The 19,523-nt window shown below is 42.6% G+C and overlaps 1 protein-coding gene and 1 non-coding gene across 4 annotated transcripts in view; both read left to right on the top strand.

The window, feature by feature from the left end:
- Positions 1-19,523, top strand: part of PDXDC1 (pyridoxal dependent decarboxylase domain containing 1) — a 62,456-nt gene that overhangs the window by 20,651 nt on the left and 22,282 nt on the right. For 2 of the 3 annotated variants that reach the window (XM_017342500.3, XM_017342499.3), the window contains exons 2-8: positions 435-508; positions 996-1,061; positions 3,597-3,677; positions 7,313-7,459; positions 8,935-9,124; positions 13,649-13,717; positions 14,752-14,830. In XM_017342500.3, the coding sequence (XP_017197989.1) occupies positions 435-508; positions 996-1,061; positions 3,597-3,677; positions 7,313-7,459; positions 8,935-9,124; positions 13,649-13,717; positions 14,752-14,830 (706 nt within the window). The remainder of the gene's footprint in view (positions 1-434; positions 509-995; positions 1,062-3,596; positions 3,678-7,312; positions 7,460-8,934; positions 9,125-13,648; positions 13,718-14,751; positions 14,831-19,523) is intronic. The other variant, XM_008257801.4, reaches the window with a different exon arrangement.
- Positions 10,701-10,833, top strand: LOC127491507 (small nucleolar RNA SNORA70). The gene has a single exon (XR_007920228.1). It is a non-coding gene; the product is annotated as a small nucleolar RNA SNORA70 (small nucleolar RNA).

Genomic DNA, 19,523 nt, shown 5'->3' with positions numbered 1-19,523 from the left:
AACGTTTATTTTCTTTTTTTGAAAATTTGTTTTTATTTAAAGGCAGAGTGACAGAGACCTTCCATCCACTGGTTTGTTCCCCGAAATGACTGCAACGGCCAGGGCTGGGCCAAACGGAAGCCAGGAGCCTGGAACTCTTATCTGGGTCTCCCACATAGTTGGCATGGAAGCTGTTTCCCCGTGTGCATTAGCAATGCAGCTGGAACTCAGACCAGTGCTCCAGTATGGGATGCTGGCCAAGTACAGTTCAACCCACTGTGCCACAACACTGGCCTATTTTATGTTAAACTTTTGTATTGTTGGAAGTGTTTAAGTTGTGTGTGCTTTATAATAAATCCAAAAGAAAATGGACTTGCATTTACCTTTTGTGGATGAAATATGTTGCAAACGTGGTAGAGTATTATTAAAATTCAGCCTTTTGGTGTGTTTCCTAGATAGCAGACCCCACGTTAGCTGAAATGGGGAAGAACCTGAAGGAAGCCATGAAGATGCTAGAGGACAGTCAGAGGTGAGCAAACAGGGCAGAGGCAAGCTTGTGAGACGTGTCCGACCTGCTGGGGAGACTCAGGGCTCGACTTCCTTCTGCTGGAAACACCTCTTGGCTTTGAAATGTCAACAGCCTGGCTGACTTTAAAGTCGGTGTTTATCTTGGGGAGAAGGTACTCTGTAATTAAAGGATTTTGAAATTGAGGGGAAGGACTTGTAATTTTCAGTTTTATTATGAGTTTTATTTACTTAACATATTGATTTGAACCTATAAATACTTATTATAGATTCAGGTCACGCAGAGCATCAACTGACCAAGAAATGAGTTGGTTTTGTTTTTTGGATTTTTTTTTCCTTCATGTTCCTTTCTTTTCATGAAATTCAGACTATACCCAAAACTGGGGGGGAGGCAGATGGTAGATGTGTTTGAAGACAGGCAACGTGGACATGTTTAAATGTTAGAAGTTTGCTAAGATAAAATAAACAGTTCCTTCTTTGCTTTACATTAGAAGAACAGATGATGAAAATGGAAAGAAGCTTGTATCAGAGGATATTCCAGGGCCACTCCCGGGCAGGTAGGTAACAGTGAAAATCCGTTTCTTTAGTGAGGGTGGAAGTTTTTCTTAAACCAAGATTTTACCATTGTTGATTTACAGTTTCAGTTTTAATGAGCAGAGAGCACATTTAAGTAGAGTTATGTGCACTGTGCTGTTGGACACCTGACATGCCAGTACTGTTGGTGATACTGCCTAGCCAGGTAGCTTCTCGCCCTGTCCCGTTCAGAATTTAATACAACCTCATAACACACAGGTGATGCAGGTGTTGATAATTACAATGGGAGTTTCATACTTAGTTTATCCTTGAAACCTGTAATCTGTTTGGTAGAGTTTTATTGTGAGAGAGATTTTTTTTTTTCACTGAAACCCTTTATTGAGAAAAGATAAGGTGGGTGGAGCACTCTCAGAAGAAGAATCTTGCATATTCTTTTTTCCCCCCAGAAACCTTTTATTAAAGAAATACAAACTTCATGCATTTCATATGCACAACTTTAGGAACATAGTGATTCTTCCCACTGTACCCGCCTTCCCACCCCTCTACCTCCTCCCTCTCCTATTGCCATTCTTATTTTTTACTAAGATCTATTTTCTATTAATTTTATACACATATGGTTAACAATACTAAGTAAAGAGTTCAACAAATAGTATGAAAAAAAACTGTTCCTCAACAGTCGAGACAAGGGCTGTTGTGAGAGATATTATAATTTGCTGAAATTTATGATTTTTATAATATACAAAGTTCAGTCTTTAGTTATTGGCAGAATGATTTATTTTTTGGCCACCTAATCAAATCTGAAAAGTCTGTGTGGTTTCAGCTTGTGGGAAAAATGTCAGGAAAATAGGTGACAGGAATTGTCACAGGATGTTAGTCAATCTGGAATTAAAGTCCTAGCCCAGCTTCCCTGAGACAAACTTTTTTTTTTTATAGCCAGGAAACTGCGTATGGGTAAATAGTACAACTCCCTTAAATTGTCCTTTGACCTTAACGTAAATTGTACAAGTTTGCAAAAGAAAGGCATGGAAGAGGGATCGTGGTGTGCCAATAAATGTCACATCTAACACACCCAGATACTAATATTTTATAATAGTCACTCCTTCTTATAACCTGAATGCTGCTGATTCAATGCCCTTTAGGTGTAAAATGCTTTCTACGGTTCAGAATGGGAAGCCAGTCCTGTAAGTCTCTTCATCCCCGCTCTACTGAAAGGGACAAATGGCTTTAAGGTTTCTTTGTTCTCCTGATTGCACAGAAGTTTCACTAAAGATTGGCAGCTCCGTAAAGCCACTGGTCAGGAGTATTCACACAGCAGTGCTAATGTCCAACATTTGAGGCTGGGCGTGTGCTTTACCTGCCCTGATTGCATCCTCACCATTCTGTAATGCAGTGGCTCAGTGGGCTCCAGAGCTTATTCACTGTCACGTGACCAGCACCCAGCTGTGCCTCGCTGCCCCTGCCTGCCCTCATCTCTACAGTGTTCAGGGGACAGAGCCGCTGTTCTTTGACGGTCAGCACCTTGGGGAGGATGAGTTTCTGAGACATTGTTTTGACAGTGTTTTTTTGTTTTGTTTTGTTTTTAAGAGAAACGTTACTAGTCATCCTCTCACTAATGGAGGGATGATATTTTTACATCACACTTGTCACAGTTGCTTTGCCATAGCTTACTGTTTTAGCCATTTGTGTTCTCAAAGTTTCTGCTTCATGCAATGAGCATTTAGTAACATACCTTGGGTAGAAGTAAACTGATTTACATTCCAAGCCAACCTCAAGTGTCCCAGCTTGGAGAAGAGCTGGTAATAAATGACACTTGTTGGATTGCATGTTTAAGACTTGTTTGTCCAGACAAGACTCGCACATGGAGGAAAACTAGGTATACCAGTGGCACAGAGTACTCATGGTACTTCTCTGAGCTTGTGGCATCTTATAAGGATTTCTGGCTTTTAAAACTTGCTTATTAAATCTCCTCTGTCCTGTGCTCCAAGATTCATATGAACCAGTTTAGAAATACTGCTTGAGTAAGACTGGAAAAAATTTTTTTACAGATTTATTCATTTTAAAGGAGGAGTGACAGGGATAGACAGAAATTTTCCATCCACTGGTTCACTCCCCAAAAGGCTGCAACAGCCAGGTTTGAGTCGGTCCAAAGCCAGGAGGCAGGAACTCCATCCAGATCTCCCACATGGGTGCCAGGGGCCCAACTTGAGCCATCGCCTGCTGCTTCCCAGGTGAATTAGCAGGAAGCTGAATTGGAAGCAGAGTGTCAGGGACTCTATACTGGATGCTGGCTATGGCTTAATAACCCCTTGTGGCAGCCCTGACTCGTAAAGTTTTGACAAATCAAGCTTATTTGGGTAGAAGATTGAATTAGTCACAAGTAAGAATTTGGTTTAGAATTTGAAGTTTGTTTTTAAAAATATGTTCTTTTTCTTGCAGCTTCTCAACTAAAAATAATGTATTTTTTTTAGCCAAAAGCTAGTTTGAATGAGAGAAATGGTGGGAGAGTGATGGAGGGGGTTACTCCTTCCACCAGTATGCTAACTGTTTTTCTTCTGCAGTGGACAGGATATGGTGAGCATCCTTCAGTTAGTTCAGACCCTGATGCACGGAGAAGAAGAAGAAGAACCCCAGAGTGCTCGGTAATGGAGACCAACTTGCTGGCTTCCATTTGAAAGCTCAAGTGCTCTCTTGCTCTCTCTCTCTCTTTTTAAGATTTCTTTATTTATTTGAAAAAGAGCGGTCTTCCATCTACTGGTTCATTTCCCAAGGAGCCGCAACAGCCAGGGCTGAGCCAGGCAGAAGCCAGGAGCTTTATTCGTATCTCCTACATGGGCACAGGGGCCCAAGTACTTGCGCCATCCTCCTTGCTTTTCCTTGGTGCATTAGCAGGGAGCTGGATCAGAAATGGAGCAGCTAGGACTTGAACTGGCAGGATGCTGGTGTCGCAGGCAATTGGCTTTCCCCACTTTGCCATAACACTGGCCCAGTTCACATACTCTTGATCTTAATAGTGATTGTTTTCTGACAGGCTGCTGCTCCTAAAAGAATCTGCACTTTATTAGCATTACATATGATCTTAAAATAATGTTCATTTTTTCTTTTCAGAAAGACACTATGTATTTTAGCTAATATATCTGTAAAAGGAAATTACTTACTAAAGTTAAATCCTTTAGGTCTTGTAATATTGTGTGTTAGGGGAGGGACTGGTGAAAGGACTGAAGAGTAAGGGCTGTGTGCTTTTCTCTCTCTGGTTGCTTCTGCTTCTGCTGCAGAATGGAGTGGTGGCAGCTCAAGTTATCTGTGAATCATCCATTGTCTTTATTTATTCCTCTATTTACTTAGTTGCACTTCTCTTTAATATTTTTAAATTTAAATTTTTTTGAGTAACAGATTGTTCTGGCTCAAATCAGAAGATGACAAAGATTGTATAAAGGAAATTTTCTTTCCTACCTTGGCCTCCTGGTTCTCTTTCCTGGAGACAGTGTTACCAGTTTTCTGGCATTCTAGAAATATTTTATGTATGTGTATAGTCTATATATATATACACAAACACACACACAAGCAAAATATCCTTTCCCTCCCCTCAGGTACATAAATACTGTGTACATATTCTGTACCTCAGTTTTTTTCACTTGTGACTTGGAGTTCAGTGCCTGTTCAGTATATAAGGTGCTGTCTCTCTCTCTCTCTCTTTTTTTTAAAGATTTATTTATTTATTTGAAAGGCAAAGTTACAGAGAGGCAGAAGCAGAGAGATTTAGGTCTTTTATCCACTGATTCACTCCCTAAATGGCCACAATGGCTGGAGCTGTACCGATCCAAAGCCAGAAGCCAGGAGTTTCTTCAAGTCTTCCACATGAGTGCAGGGGCCCAAGGACTTAGGCCATCTTCTGCTGCTTTCCCAGGCCATGGCAAAGAGCTGGATCAGAAGTGGAGTAGCCAGGACGCAAACCAGTGCCCATATGGAATGCCAGCACTATAGGCAGTCGCTTTACCTGCTAAGCCATGGCGCCAGCCCCTCTGTCTCCCTTTTTAAAAAATTTTTATTTCAAATGTGGAGGAAGACAGACAGAAAGTGACCTCCCACCTGCTTGTTCACTCCACAAATGCCCTCAACAGCTGGGACTGGATCAACCAAAGCTGTAGACTGAGAATCCAGTCCGAGTCACCCACGTGGGTAGCAGAGATCCAAGCATTTTAGACATTGCCTGCTGCCTCCAGGGGCGTGTCCCACCAGGAAGCTGGAATTGAAAGTCGGTCAGGGACCTAAACCCAAGCACTGTGACTTGGGATGTGGGCATCTCAGCTGCTGTCCCAAACACTGGGCTGCTTTTCTTTTTTTATTTTGCCTGTTTCTCTTCAGTTTTACTTTGAATGGGTGAACCATACGTTGTTTAGTCTCTTGCTCATGTTTCTCATTATAAACCTTGCTGCAGCCAGTACTTTGGATGTGTGTCATTTCCCGTAGAGACCAGTGTGTCTAGAGGGTAAACTGTCTTGAAAGTGAGATTGCTGGGTCAGGTAGTATGTGCAGTTGCAGGGTTTTTCTTAATTAATTATTTATTTGAAAGGCAGAGTTAGAATGACGAGATCTTCTATCCGCTTGTTCATTCTCCAAGCGCCTGCAGTGGCCAGAGCTGGGCTGATCCAAAGCCAGGAGCCAGGAGCTTCTTTCAGGTCTCCCACGTGGGTGCAGGGGCCCAAGGACTTGGGCCATCTTCTGCTTCTTTCTCAGGCACATTATTAGGGAGCCGTATTGGAAGTGGAGCAGCCGAGACTCAGCTGGTGCCCATGTGAAGTCCTGGCACCACAGACAGCAGCTTTACCTACTGGGCCACAATGCCAGCCCTGCAGTTGTAGTTTGGATCACTGGTGGTGTTATTTCCCTCCATGGTGTTAACAGTTAGCATTCCCACCAGTGATATATGAGAGGAGTACTTTTCCTACACCTTTGCCTGCAAGGGCATTATCAGACTTAAGGATCTTTGATAAATGATAAGTGAGAGATGATGTAATTGTTTTTCTGTTTTAAGACCTATTTATTTTCCCTTTCTATGAACTGTCTGTCCTTTATCCGTGATCCTATATAGTTCTAAGTCTTTTGCTCACTGTTAACAGTTAACAGATGTAAACATTTCTTATTTAGTTATTCTTTGTAAGTGAAATTAGTCCATCTCTTTCAGTTACTTATAAAATAGCTAGTTTCCATTGATTTTGCTGTGTTATTCTAATGAGTAACAGAAAATTTATTTTTAGTGGGGCCCGTGCCGTGACTCACTTGGTTAATCCTCCGCCTGTGGTGCCGGCATCCCATATGAGTGAGCACAGGGTTCTAGTCCCAGTTGCTCCTCTTCCAGTCCAGCTCTCTGCTCTGGCCCGGGGGGGCAGTGGAGGATGGCCCAGGTCCTTGGGCCCCTGCACTCGTGTGGGAGACCAGGAAGAAGCTCCGGGCTTCGGATCAGTGTAACTCTGGCCGTAGCAGCCGTTTGGGTGGTGAATCAATGGAAGGAAGATCTTTCTCTGTCTCTCTCTCTCTCACTAGCTGTCAAAAAAAATGATTTTTACTAATTCTTTAAAAATTGGTTTCGCTGGGCTGGCGCCGCGGCTCAATAGGCTAATCTTCCGCCTGCGGTGCCGGCACACCGGGTTCTAGTCCCGGTTGGGGCGCCGGATTCTGTCCAGGTTGCCCCTCTTCCGGAGGCCAGCTCTCTGCTGTGGCCCGGGAGTGCAGTGGAGGATGGCCCGAATGCTTGGGCCCTGCACCCCATGGGAGACCAGGATAAGTACCTGGCTCCTGCCATTGGATCAGCACAGTGCACCGGTCGCGCTGGCCATTGGAGGGTGAACCAATGGCAAAGGAAGACCTTTCTCTCTGTCTCTCTCTCACTGTCCACGCTGCCTGTCCAAAAAAAAAAAAAAAAAAAAAAAAATTGGTTTCTGCTAATTTTATAATGTCTCTATTTTCTATGGCTCTTAAAGTTGGTATCTAATTTTAAAATTATTTTAAGAGGAGATTATTCAAGAACAGTATAGATTTTTCAGTAAAAAGAAAGTCTATTTTGTGGGTCTTGAATTTTTAAAATTTTTTCTCCCCAAGCTGTCAATACCTTATATGCATTGAATTTTCTAAATTTATCTGAATTTCTGCCTTCTGAGCCAGTAAATTGATTTTGAGTGTAACATAAAGTTCTGTGGACTACTGTTCTTAGTTCTGTTTTCTTTTTCATGCTTCAACTCTAATACTTTTTTTAATCTAATTAATTTTTGATTAACAGAATCCAGGATATTGGAGAACAAGGGCACATGGCTTTGTTGGGGCACAGTCTGGGAGCTTATATTTCAACTCTGGACAAAGAAAAGCTGAGAAAACTTACAACAAGAATACTTTCAGATACTACCTTATGGCTATGCAGGATCTTCAGGTAACAACCTTGCGAGACTTTAGTTTCCCACAAAGACATGTTAGTTATAGAATGTGAGAGATCCTTTTTTGGGAGATATATCTGGATTCAGATTTGCCTCTTCTTAGAAGGGTTGCTTCCTTGGCTACTCTGTGCCTCAGTTTCATCATCTTTTAAGTGGGGATGGCATTAATTCCTATTTCATGGGATTTTTGTGGGTATAATGGGTTAAATGTAAGGAGCTAGTGTAAGCGCTTCCGGGGGTCCTAATTGGCACATGCTAATAGAATAAAAAATAATAATCTGAATCAAATGCATTTTATCATAGTGTTTTTGGGGAGGTGTGGTTGTAGTTTTTGTGTTTTTTTTTTTTAGGATTTATTTATTTGAAAGGCAGTGTTACAGAGCTGGGGGGTGGGAGGAGACAGGGAGAGATCTTCCATCTGCTAGTTCACTCCCCAAATGGCCACAACTGCCAGGGATGGACCAGGCCGAAGTCAGGAGCCAGGAGCTTCTTCCAGGTCTCCCATGTTGGTGGCTGGGGCCCAGGAACTTGGGGCATCTTCCGCTGCTTTCCCAGGTGGATTAGTAAGGAGCTGTATCGGAAGTGGAGCAGCTGGGACATGAACCAGCACCCATATGGGATGCTGTCACTGCAGGCTATGGCTTAACCTGCTGCACTACACACCGACCCCTATTATTTCTAAAAACTAATGATAGCATTAGTTTGTGCTTTTGTAGAAAAGAAACTTGTAGGGAAGATGAATGTGTGTTATGAAATTGGAACTTTTCTGTATGCTGTGATAGTCTTGACATTATTAAGGGATTATAACAGATTAAGGATTCAGCAGGAGGAACAAGACCTGTGGTATTGTGTTTATGCTGTAACTTTCATGGAGAAGGAATGTTTGCCTAACACTGAAGCATTCAAATTGAGAGACCTTCATTTGCAGATGTTGGGAAATAGCCTGGCCTAGTGAGAGAACACGTCTGCCTAATGTTATTACAAAGGAGAAGTTTTCTTTTCTGATAAAAATCTAATGCCTATAATTGAAATTCTTCCTCCTCATCTAGTAGATTGTGAAGAATGAAAAACCCCCAAGTAAATAATTATAGAAGTAAAATTAGCCTGGCTAGTGTTTTTGACAGATTATTTGAGTGTTGTAGAGCTGAAACTCCAAGAACTAGGTTTGCCTTATCCAGTGCTGGCCTGTGCATGGAGTAACCAGAGCCGAGATTTTCAGGCTTCTTCTCTGGAGGACGCCCATCCTCTGCTTGCTCTCAGAGTTTCTATTCTTTGTGGAGTTGGGTGTGGATGCAGTGTCATTGCCAAAACTCCTTCATAGCTCCTGGCTGTGAGAGTCGGCAGCCATCTAAATGAGGTGTTTCACGTCCTGTAAACACGCATCTGTAGCTGCAGAAAAGAAGTGCTTCTGTATAAAACCCTGATTAGCCAGGTAGAAGAGCATGTTAACCTGTGATTGTCTCTTTAACAGGTATGAGAATGGCTGTGCTTATTTCCATGAAGAAGAAAGAGAAGGCCTTGCAAAGATCTGTAGGCTGGCCATTCATTCTCGATATGAGGACTTTGTGGTGGATGGATTCAATGTGCTATATAACAAGAAGCCTGTTATATACCTTAGTGCTGCTGCCAGACCTGGCCTGGGCCAATACCTTTGTAACCAGGTAATGTGGCACAGTGTAGATATTTTAAAGAAACACTGTGTTATTTTGTTCTGAGGCTTTTAAAGCATGCAGACTGCTTTCTCTATTTCATCTATTTCTCTATATAAATAAATTTAGAACTAAAGAATGTATAATAGATGTATTTGCAAATTAAAAATTTTTTTTATTTGAAGAGGAGAGAGATTTTTCCGTCTGCTGGTTTACTCCCCAAATACCTGCAACAGGCAGGATTGGGCCATGCTGAAGCCAGGAGCCCAGAACTCAAGTACTTGAGCCATCGTCTGCTGTCTCCCAGGGTGCACATTACCAGGATGCTGGATCAGAGGCCAAATAGTTAGGACTCAAACCAGGCACTGCGATTTGTGGTGCTATGAGATGCAGATTTCCCAAGCAGCAACAACCACCATGCCAAATGTCTGCCCCAGTTTTTAATTGCCTAAATGCAACCACAGTCAACATTTCACTTTCTTTCCACACTTCAATCAGAGGTGTGTATGTGTGTGTGTGTTTACATGATTTTGTCTGGCTTTTACCACTTACTATTATAACAGGAGTATATCATTTTTTTAAAAGATTTTATTTATTTATTTGACAGGTAGAGTTACAGACAGAGAGAGAGAGACAGAGAGAAAGGTCTTCCTTCCATTGGTTCACTCCCCAAATGGCCGCCGCGTACTGTGCCATTCTGAAGCCAGGAGCCAGGTGCTTCCTCCTGGTCTCCCATGGGGTGCAGGGCCCAAGGACTTGGGCCATCCTCCACTGCCTTCCCGGGCCAGAGCAGAGAGCTGGACTGGAAGAGGAGCAACCGGGACTAGAACCGGCACCCATATGGGATGCCGGCGCCACAGGCAGAGGATTAACCTAGTGTACCAATGGAGCCGGTCCCAGAAGTATATCATGTTTTAACAGTTCTTTGAAGTAAAGTTTATTTTTCATGTCTCCATAATATTTTTTCAAGTACCTGTGTAGTAACTATTTCCCTCTTGGATAATTAGTGTTTCCAATTTTTTTTTCTTTTCATAACCATTTTTAGGTAATGCTCTTTATTTAGTGCTGTTATGGATATTTTTGTGCATAAAACTTGTCCTATATTAGAGTAATATCCCTCATCCGCTGGTTCACTCCCCAAATGGGAGTAATGGCCAAAGCTGGGCCGATCCGAAGCCAGTAGCCAGGAGCCAGGATCCTCTTCAGGGTCTCTCACATGGGTGCAGGGGCCCAAGGATTTGGGCCATCTTCCACGGCTTTCCTAGGCCATAGCAGAGAGCTGGATTGGAAATGGAGCAGCCAGGACTCGAACCGGCGCCCATATGGGATGCTGGCACTGCAGGCCATGGCTTTACCCACTATGCCACAGCACCGGCCCTATATATACCTAGAAAAATACATCTATAGTAATAAATATATTTATACTTAACAAGTGTCTGAAAGGTTATATATTAAACTGTTAATAGTAGTGTATTGGTGGCTTGTTGGACAGGTGGGCATTTTACTTATTGCTGGTTTTTTTTTTTTTTTTTTTTTTTTTTGATGATCTGTGCTACTTGAGTGTTTTGTAATTTAAATAATTCTTTACCTGCAGCTAATTAAGCTGATCAGCTCCCTTTCTTCAGGGGGCCTGGTATGTAGTAGCTACAAGCCTGGTCTCCTTGGTAGTGTATACAACCTATTGTTTGTATGGGTTGCCCTAAGGGACCTTGGAGACAGCCCTTCACAATGGACATTCATGCCTCTGCCTCATGCTGTTCCTAATCTAGGCTGCAGACAGGGATGCAGGCACTTTTGGAAAGCCTGAAGGCACAGTCACATTGGCCAAGTCATCATGTCCATTTCCACCGAGTTGCAACTTGTGCAGGGCCAAGTTCAAGTTCCCTGACCTCCACATCTGAAAGAAGGGGGGGGCTTTACCAAGTTTAATGTGGATAAATTTGAAGACATGGTGGCTGAGAAGCGGCTTATCCCAGACGGTTGTGGGGTCAGATGTATCCCCAATTGTGGTCCCTGAGACAAGAGCTGGGCCCTCCACTCATGAGGGCGTCACTATTCTGCACTCCTGAATCATGATCAGTAATAAATCCTGATTGCTGTGAAAGAAAATTCTTTAAAGAGGAAATGTGTAAATAAAGTACTCATTAAAGTTTTGGTTTTTAAGCACTACCAAATCTTAGTTATACAAGAGATCTTCAAAAAGTTCATGGAAAATACATACTCTGAAAAACTGCATTAATTTCAGAATATTTTTTAAAGATTTTATTGTTGATTTGAGAGGTAGAGTTACAGACAGAGAGGGAGAAACAGAGAGAAAGCTCTTCCCTTTGCTGGTTCACGCCCCAAATGGCCACAACGGCTGGAGTGGGGCCGATCTGAAGCCAGGAGCCAGGACCTTCTTCTGGGTTTCCTACGTGGGTGCAGGGGCCCAAACACCTGAGCCATCTTCTACTGATTTCCCAGGCCATAGTAGAGAGTTGGATCAGAAGAGGAGCAGCTGGGACTCGAACCGGCGTCCATATGGGAAGCTGACGCCGCAGGCGGAGAATTAACCTGCACCACAGTGCCAGCCCCAAATTTCAAAATTCTTTGCACTGAAGTAAAGCCACTAGTTTATTATGACATTTCTGAGCAAGATCAAGTTTGAGGCACTAAGAAAGATGCCAGTTTGAAAATAGCCCTTCAGATGTCTGGTACAGCGGTCAGCTCCACTTGGGACACCTGCATCCGATATGAGAGTATCTAGATTGGAGTCCTGCCTCACTCTAGATTCCAGCTTCCTGGTGATGTACTCCCTGCGAGGCTCCCGGTGAAGGCTCAGGTGCTTAGGTCTCTGCCACCTGAACTGAGTTCAGGCCGTGGCTGTTGCAGGCATTTGTGGAGTGAACCAGCAGGTGGAAAAATCTGTATCTGTCTCTGCCTCTCAAGTAAATAAAACTTGATTTAAGAAATTTTACAAAAAAGAGTACCTATCTGGGCAATATGAATTCTCCTAAAATTGAAGCAAAAACAGACATCAGATTCATTGTGAAACTTGTGTGGAAGAGTGGTGAAATCACTGATGCCTTATGAAAAGTTTGTGGGATCTGTACCCAAAAGAAGTCAGCAGTCAAATGTTTAACTCATTTTAAGAGGGTACGAAAACAGTGTTGAAGATGAAGCCTGCAACAGCAGACCATCTGAATCAATTTGCAAGGAGAAAATTAATCATCTTTGTGCCCTTAATGAAGAGGACCAACCACTAACAGCAGAAACAACAGCAGTACCATAGAGTTGGTTCAGCTCTCACAGTTCTGACAGGGAAATCAAAATTAAGCAAACTTTCTGCTCAACAGATGCCAAAATTGTTGCATCCAGACCAGCTGCAAACAAGAGCAGAGCTTTCAACAGAAATGTTAAAAAGCAGGATCAAGATGCTGAAGACTTAAGAAGAATTGTAACAAGAGATGATGAAACATGGGTTTCCCAGTACAGTCAAAGCATTTGAAGTGGTCCTGTCAAAGAAAAGCAGACCAGCGGTCAAGAGCACAGATCATAGCAGTAGTTTTTGGGGATGTCCAAGGCATTATGCTTATTGACTTTCTGGAGAGCAGCCAAAGAATGATGACAGTTGAGTGTTAGGAGAAAGTTAGCCAAATGCCAGAAAACAGCAGGGACAGCTTCCCCACCTTGGCACTGTTCCTGTTCATTCCTGTAGCAAACAGTTTTGCAAGTTGCAACAGGAGGTCTATAGGCATCCATGTTACAGTCCTAATTTGGCTCCTTCTGACTTCTTTTTGTTTCCTAGTTTTAAAATATCTTTAATGGGCACCCAGTTTTTTGCAGTTAATGTCATGGTTAAATTCCTAGGTCCCTCAGTTCTTTAAGGATGGATCACATGGCTGATATTCTTTACAAAAATGTCTTGAACTTCATGGAGCTTGTATTGAGAAATAATTTGTTTTAATCTTTTAATTCCGCTTTTACAAACTTTGGAGGTCCCCTCATATAGAAAAATATACTACAACTGTTTACAATTCCTAAAACTATAAATCCTTCACACATTGAAAGCTAAAAATGAAGAATATAAAATTAATTTGACAGTAACAGTCCATCTATAACACTCACTTCTTTCACAAAACACACTTCTGCTTTTCCATATTTATTACTTCTTAGGGGTGGGTGGACACATTAAAAACATACTGTTCTTCGAATACCTTTAGTTGATGTTACCAGTAATGCTTGGAGGAAAAATACCAAATTATACCACCCCCACCCCTCCGGAATGCTCAGGGCTCAGCTGTTTTTCTCTTTAGAAAATGAATATACCAAAGATAGATACTTGTCTCATTCAGAGCAGTTTGCATTGTATCCTCCCATGCTATTTTTGTTTTCGGCTTGACTTTCTAAATAAACATCTATAATGTTAAGATTTCCTCAGGGTAGTTTTTTTTTTTTTTTTTTAAGAATCGCTGTGGTTTGTCCTAGAGTCTTTCACAGTCATATGTGAGTGGTGGTGGAGATCTTTGATGTCGAGTTGTGTGTTTCTTCTTGCAGCTCGGCTTGCCCTTCCCCTGCCTGTGTCGTGTGCCCTGTAACACGATGTTTGGATCCCAGCATCAGATGGTGAGTTCTCCTTTTAGTTTGTAAAATAATATGGAATGTGTTTAAAGCTGCATCTTCCTTTCAACTTTAGCTGGCTTACAGATATTGGCATATTTACTTATTGCTCTAGTCTTTCTATAGTATAATACGTACTTCAGTGTTTCAGTGTCCCTGAAGGTAGGCAGGTAGATCAGGAATACCTGGTTCTTAAGGGACCTTCTAATCATTATGTGTATCACTTGTTTTAAGTAGGAACATGGTAACCCAATTAAGCACTAGCAATTCCTTCTAAAGCAAAATTTTTTTTCATATTATTTTTCTTTTGAGAGAGACTACTCAGCTACTGGTTCACTCCCTTAATGCCTGCAACAACTGGCCCTGGCCTAGGACTGAAGCCAGGAGCCAGGCTCACTAAGTCTCCCATGTGGGTGGCAAGAACTCCCCTAATTACTTGCACCATCTCCACTCCCTGTTAGTGTCTACATCTGCAGGAAGCTGGAGACTGGAGTTGGGAGTTGCACCTGGGCAGTCCAGTGTGGGACACAGGTGTTTCAGCAGCTGGACTAAATGCCTGCTTTAAAAACCCTTACTTAAATTATCACTGTTGCCCGGATTTTTGCATGGGCAGATTGTGAAAATAAGGTTCCTCATTGTAATCTTGGGATTGAGTTCTGCTTATTTTTACCAATACAGGTGCTAAACCTCTTCTTAGTAAAGCCAGAAGGAAAAGGGACGGATTTTAGGGTTCTGAATTTCTGTTTTAAAGGTAGTTTCACTTTCAATTTCGGATACATTAATAATAGAGATACTTTCTTGGCTGTTTCAAAGGGGTTGAGAGAACATTTCCTTTAAGTGTAAATGTTTAACTGATTTTTTCCAGTCTTAAACGAAGACTTTGATTTTCACACCTGTGATTAGAAATAATAGGAAAATTGTCAAGAATGTGAGTGACTGATTTTGAGAATCAGTATGCTTCCTTTGAAAGTCGTAATTTTTCATTATCTAACTTTTATGTTGGTTGCCTCATGTTTTTGTGGTTTGTTTCTTGGTTCCAGGATGTCGCCTTCCTGGAGAAACTGATTAAAGATGATGTGGAACGAGGAAGACTGCCCCTGGTGCTTGTCGCAAATGCTGGTAGGTGTTACGAACCCGAATCTTTGATTGGAATATGCGGGAGTTCGAGTACTTAGCCTGAACAAGATCAAGACTTCAGAAAGGTTTATGTGTCATATGTTTAAGATAGTCCACATTGTGGTGAGAACTGAAGTATTGAAGTTGGTTCATAAGATTTCTTTAATTGTTAATTTGTTAGGGGAATTATTTTGTGAATAGGAAGCTCCTGACTGCTGGCTTTGGCCTGCCCCAGTCTCAGCTGCTGTGGCCAACTGAGGAGTGAACCAGTGCATGAAAGATATCTCTAATTCTCTCTGCCTCTGTCTCTCTGGAATCCTGCCTTTCAAATAAATAAGTAAATCTTTTCTTTTTAAGAATTATTTTATTTATTATTTTGAAAGACAGAGGAGTTACTGAGAGAAGTAGAGCCAGAGAGAGATAGAGAGGTCTCCCATTCTGCTGGTTCACTCCCCATATGACCGCAACGGCCAGAGCTGAGCCGATCTGAAGCCAGGAGCCAGGAGCCTCTTACAGGTCTCCCATGTGGGTGCAGGGGCCCAAGGACTAGGGCCATCTTCTACTGCTTTCCCAGGCCACAGCAGAGAGCTGGATTGGAAGAGGAGCGAACTGGCGCCCTCATGGGATGCCGGCACCACAGGCTGGGGCTTTAGCCTGCTGCGCCACAGTGCCAGCCCCTAAATAAGTAAATCTTAAAAAAAAAAATCTGTATGTTGAAAATGAACAATTGTTGCTGGGAGAAATTGAAGAAGACCCAAATATATGGAATTATATGCCTTATGCCTGGGTTGGAAGATCATTGTTAATTAGATTTTCCCCAAACTGATTTACTGATTCATCTCAGTCCCTACTAAAACTTCAGTAGGCTTCAATTTCTTGTAGAAATTGATAAGCTAACTGTAAAGTGTGCCTAGAAATGAAAGATCTAGTAGGCAAAATAATTTTGAAAAAGTAAACTTTGAAATTTTCACCCCGTGTGACCTTGTAACTTCCTGTAAAACTAAGTAATCAAGACTCTGTGAGACTAATCAGAGAATAAAGAATGTAGAAATAGATTCATGTGACATGTATGGTCACTTGCTTTTTTATAATGCCAGGGTAATTCAATGGAGAAAGAATAATGTTCCCCACCAGTGCTCTTCAAACAATTGGGTATAAGTGGAAAAAACTTATCAATCACTCTGTGTATAAAAACTTGTCATAAATGGTTCACAGACCTAAAACAAATGTGCTAAGATGATAGAACTTTGAAAATATAGAGGAATATCTTTATGGCCTTGAATTAGGCAGAGTTTTCTTAGAACACAAAAAGCATGAGCTTTTTCAGATCCAAAAAACCCTGATAAAATGAAAAGCAGACTACAGATTGGGAAAAATATTTACCAAACATTTGTCTTTTTCTTTTTTTTTTTTTTTTTTTTTTTTTTTTTTAAGATTTATTTATTTATTTGAACGGCAGAGTGACAGATCTTCCTTCTGCCAGTTCACTCCCCAAATGGCTGCAATGGCCAGGTTGGGCCAGGCCCAACCCAGGATCCTGAAACTCCATCCAGGTCTCTATGTGCATGACAGGAGCCCAAGTGTTCAGGCCCTCCCAGGCACTTTAGCAGGGAGCTGCGTGGGAGTGGAGCAACCAGGACACCCATATAGGGTGCCGCACTGCACATAGTAGCTTAACCCACTACACCACAACACTTGTATCCAAAATTTATAAAAGGCTCTTTTTTTTTTTTTTTTTTTTTTTTTTTTTTGACAGGCAGAGTGGACACTGAGAGAGACAGAGAGAAAGGTCTTCCTTTGCCGTTGGTTCACCCTCCAATGGCCGCCGCGGCCGGCATACCGTGCTGATCCGATGGCAGGAGCCAGGTACTTCTCCTGGTCTCCCATGGGGTGCAGGGCCCAAGCACTTGGGCCATCCTCCACTGCACTCCCGGGCCACAACAGAGAGCTGACCTGGAAGAGGGGCAACTGGGACAGAATCCGGTGCCCCAACCGGGACTAGAACCCGGTGTGCCGGCGCTGCAAGGCGGAGGATTAGCCTAGTGAGCCGCAGCGCCAGCCAAAAGGTTCTTAAAACCCAGTAATCAGGAGATAGGGCAATTTTGAAAATGAGCAAAAGGTTGACTGGTCACCAAAGAAAATATATAAGTGTATAAGCACTTACAAAGAGTCTTAATAACATCACTCATTGGAGAAATGCAAACTAAAACCACAATGAGATAATTATATCTATCAGAATGAAAAGAATTGGGGCCAGTGCCGTGGTGCACTAGGTTAATCCTCTGCCTGTGGTGCCGGCATCCCATATGGGCTCTGGGTTTTAGTCCTGGTTGCTCCTCTTCCAGTCCAGCTCTCTACTGTGTCCTGGGAGGGCAGTGGAGGATGGCCCAAGTGCTTGGGCCCCTGCACCCATAGGGGAAACCAGGAAGAAGCACCTGGCTCCTGGCTCCGGATCGGCACAGCTCCAGCCGTAGCAGCCATTGGGGAGGGGAACCAACAGAAGGAAGACCTTTCTCTGTCTCTCTCTCTCTCACTGTGTATAACTCTACATGTCAAAAAAAAAAAAAAAAAAAAAAAGATGTTTAAAAAAAAAAAAGAATGGAAAGAATTAAGAAATACAGAACCAGGGGTTGGCATTGTGGCGTAGTAGGTAAGCTGCCACCTGCAATACGGCATCCCATATCAGAGCTCCAGTTAGCGTCTTGGCTGCTCTGCTTCCATAGAAAACAGCAGAAAGTGGCCTAAGTACTTAGACCCCTGCCACCCACGTGGGAGACCCAGATGGAGTCCCTGGCTCCTGGCTTTGGGCCATGCCCAGCCCAGCCATTTGGGGAGTGAACCAACAGATAGAAGACCTCTCTCTTTCTCTGTCACCTATATTTCAAATAAATTTTTAAAATCTTAAAAAGTAGAGAACCAAATGCTGATGAGGATGCCGAGCAACTGGAATTCTGACAAGGCCAAACAGAGGATATCTTTTCAGCCCTGGTTCTGCTTGTGGGAATTTATGAAACGAAAGCATACCTCCACATAAAGACTGAAGCAAATTTTCATAACAGTGCAGATGTCCTTCACTTGGTGAATGGATGAACAAATTGTGGAATATCTGTATAATGGATACTAAGCAGTAAATGGAAAAGACTTCTGATATACACATAAACGGGGGAATTTGAAAGCCAGATATGAAAAATGACAATCATTAATTGATTGCAAATTTTAGAAGCAACCCAACTACAGTGACAGCAGTGGAGAAGGATTGCTTGGGGTGAGAAGTGGAGAAAAGAGTGACTGCAGTGGGACTTTGGAGGTTTTTGGTAGGATGGAAATAGTCTATATCTTTTTTTTAAAGATTTATTTATTTATTTGAAAGACAGAGTTACAGAGAGTAGTAAAGACAGAGAGAGGTCTTCCATCTGCTGGTTCACTCCCCACGTGGCCGCAATGTTTGGAGCTAAGCTGATCTGAAGCCAGGAGCCAGAAGCTTCTTTCAGGTCTCCCATGTAGGTGCAGGGGCCCAAGAACTTTCCCAGGTGCATTAGCAGGGAGCAGGATCAGAAGAGGAGCATCTGGGACTCGAACCAGAGACCATATGGGATGCCAATGCTGCAGGCCGGGGCTTTAACCCACTGTGCCACAGCGCCAGCCCCAATAGGCTATATCTTGATTGTATTTGGTGGTTATATGCCATCCATTTGTGAAAATTCATTGAAACATACACTTAAAAGAGTAGATTTTATTGCATGTGAATTATACTTCAGTAAAACTGTTTATTAAAAGGAAAACTCCTACATACCCACCTTATTTCTACCAGGAAAACCACTACTTCCTGCCTGACTTACTTTATTATATGTTTAAAAAGAAACACAATCCACCTATATTTGATTAAGGAGTAAATCACTTGATTCACCTTAGTCACCATCAAAATCTCAGCAGGCTGCAGTTACTTGTAGAAATTGATAAGCTGATTCTAAAATACACACATACATGGTCATTGTAGTGCAGTGTGGTAAGCCACTACTTGGGACGCTTGTGTCCCACTGGTACTCTGGTACCAGTTCAAGTTCCAGCTACTCTGCTTCCAATCCAACTTCCTGTCAATACACCCCAGGAGGCAGCAGATGATGGCCAAAGTGCTTGGGCCCCTGCCACCCATTTGGGAGACTCAGTTGGAATTCCAAGCTCTTGGCCAAGAGCTGGGTTATGAGCATTTGGAAAGTGAACCAACCAGCAGGTGGAAGACATATCATTCTCTCTTTGCCTCTCTCTCTCTGCCATTCAAGTAAAATAAACCTTTAAAAACATGTGGTAGGGGCTGGTGCTGTGGCACACTAGGTTAATCCTTCGCCTGTGGTGCCGGCATCCCATATGGGTGCTGATTCTAGTCCTGGCTGCTCCTCTTCCAATCCAGCTCTCTGCTATGGCCTGGGAAAGCAGTAGAAGATGGCCCCAGTCCTTAGGCCCCTGCACCCACATGGGAGACCAGGAAGAAGCACCTGGCTCCTGGCTTCAGATTGGCGTAGCTCTGGCCATTGCGACCATTTGGGGAGTGAACCAACGGAAGGAAGACCTTTCTCTCTGTCTCTCCCTCTCACTGTCTGTAACTCTAGTTGACAAATAAATAAATAAAATCTTTAAAAAAGTTAAAACATATGGTAGAAATAAGAAAGATCTACGAATACCCAATTTTTTTGAAAGT

Source organism: Oryctolagus cuniculus, chromosome 19 (genome assembly GCF_964237555.1).
Source record: "Oryctolagus cuniculus chromosome 19, mOryCun1.1, whole genome shotgun sequence".
In the NCBI taxonomy this organism is placed as follows: Eukaryota; Metazoa; Chordata; class Mammalia; order Lagomorpha; family Leporidae; genus Oryctolagus; species Oryctolagus cuniculus.
This window is presented reverse-complemented; position numbering and strand designations above follow the sequence as displayed.